The sequence below is a fragment of the Sphaeroforma arctica genome (genome assembly GCF_001186125.1).
Source record: "Sphaeroforma arctica JP610 unplaced genomic scaffold supercont1.2713, whole genome shotgun sequence".
Lineage (NCBI taxonomy): Eukaryota > Ichthyosporea > Ichthyophonida > Sphaeroforma > Sphaeroforma arctica.
In genome coordinates, this window is record NW_014037845.1 from 1 (window position 1) to 2,423 (window position 2,423).

Consider the following 2,423-nt stretch of genomic DNA (forward strand, 5'->3'; position numbering starts at 1 on the left):
ATTCGCACGCACAGATACACACGCACACAGAAACATTTATAAAGAAATAAAGAAATTTACATATATATATTTATATATTTATATTTATATTTATATATATATATATATTTATATATTTATATATTTATATATATATGATATATATATATATATATATATATATCTATTTATATATATCTCTATATATATACCTATCTATATATGTATATGTATATGTATATATATATATTTCGGAAATTAATCTATATTGAGTTAGTAGCAATGTTTGTGCGGGTAGAACAGCCCTTCTGGCCGCTATATGTATATACTCATCAGTATGTGTCGTGTGCTGATATGTGCTATTTATAGATTCTAAAAACAGATCACCCACTGTCATACAGTCAGATGATGCCGCACATTGCGTTGGTGGCCATGGCTGTGCGAGACGAACAATTGTTCGACGATGCCGTGGACTGTCTCGTGGGAGTGTTCAACCGATCGGATATAAACAAGTATGTGGCAATGGGATTACACGGGGTGTATAGAGTAGGTAGACTTAAAGAGGTGTATGTAATATGTAGGATTCAACTAGAGATAGTACCAATGATCAATCAGTATCAGGGATAGTAGCAGTTATCGCTTACTGATAGTGATAGTATCAATGTTCCATCAGTAGTACGGATAGTATTAATGATCACTTTGTAGTAGAGATAGTACCAATGTTTGATTCTTCTGTATGCGTGTGCCTGGGAAACAGAAACGTTAGGTGGTTTTTATATTAAACGCTGGATTATATGCTCAGCCTCGGGGAAGTGGATGAGGCAACGGCAGTATTGTGTTATATTATACTCTGGTATTATATTGTATTATACTCTAGTATTATAATATATTTATTCTTTAGTATTGTATTGTATTCTATAATATTATATTATATTATATTATATTATATTTTATTATATTATATTATATTATATTATATTATGTTATATTATAGTATATTATACACTATGTAGTATCGTATTATATTCTACTCTAGTATCATTTTGTATTATTCTCTAGTATTATAATACATCATTCTTTAGTATTGTATTATATATTATTATATTATATTTTACACTATGCAGTATGATATTATATTATACTCTAGAATCATATCGTATTATGCTCTAGTATTATATTATATTATTCTTTAGTATTGTATTATTTTCTTTTATATTTTATTGTACACTAGTATCATATTATTTTATGCCCAAAAAACCCCCTAAAACCCCGTTCACCTGCAGTTCTATTCACTTCTACTATCCCACTCACCTGTACACCGAAACCCAAACGCCTGGATGATATAACTATGTTCACATGACTACACATGCTTCATCGAATTCACATGCAAGTGTTAACTGTCTCCATTCAGTTATCTATTCACATCCGGACCGCACCTCGCGATCTGGACCTGGACCGGTCCGTTTTGCGTCAAACCAGGGCGTAACTAACCCAACACCTAAAAGCCAGTCTCTTCAGCAGATAGGTTGTTGTGTGTATTTGTACTTCTTTTCACGTATAAAAACACACTTACCTGCCTCTACACAGATACCCCAAGTGTCTCAATGATATGGTGGCGACTGTTCTGAGCCTGTCCGATTCTATATTTAGGACCATTGAGGGTAGGTATTTAGGACAATTGAAAGTAAGTATTTAGGACAATTGAAAATAAGTATTTAGGACAATTGAAGGTATGTCTTTAAAACAATTGAAAGAAAATATTAGGACAATTGAAAGTAAGTATTTAGGACAATTGAAGGTAAGCGCTTAGCGGAAACTCGTGTTATATACGTGTGTACTAGTACACTCGTATGAATGTGTATGGTTATTACACTCGTATGAATGTGTATGGTTATTACACGCGTATGAATGTGTATGGTTATTACACTCGTATGAATGTGTATGGTTATTACACGCGTATGAATGTGTATGGTTATTACACTCGTATGCATGTGTATGGTTAGTACACGAATATAAATGAGTATGAGTGCATAGGCGGTGACATGTATTTGTATAAGTCAGTTCTCGCGCTTTCCTTCAACGGCTGTCGTGGAGACTAGTTTATGTACAATCCCGTACGAATGAGTACTCTCTGCGCATGAACTTATCTATATCCATATATGTATATGGACAACCCCACCTATATTCATACATGTATATTAACATACCCACCTATATCCATACATGTACATGAACACACCCACCTATATCCATACAAGTGCATGAACAAATCCACTTATATCCACACATGTATATGAACATGACCATCTATATCCATACATGTATATCAATACATGCATATGGATATTACATGTATATGAACACACCCACCTATATCCATACATATATATGAACACACCCACCTATATTCATACATGTATATTCCCATATCAATACATATATAT

The 2,423-nt window shown here is 32.9% G+C and overlaps 1 protein-coding gene across 1 annotated transcript in view; it reads left to right on the plus strand.

Moving 5' to 3' along the window:
• Window positions 1-384: 384 nt before the first annotated feature.
• The window catches only part of SARC_12916 (hypothetical protein), a gene marked incomplete at both ends in the record, with an annotated part of 4,377 nt that continues 2,338 nt past the window's right edge, over window positions 385-2,423 (plus strand). Inside the window, 2 exons of the mRNA XM_014292969.1 lie at window positions 385-491; window positions 1,567-1,640. Coding sequence (XP_014148444.1) covers window positions 385-491; window positions 1,567-1,640 — 181 coding nt within the window. The remainder of the gene's footprint in view (window positions 492-1,566; window positions 1,641-2,423) is intronic.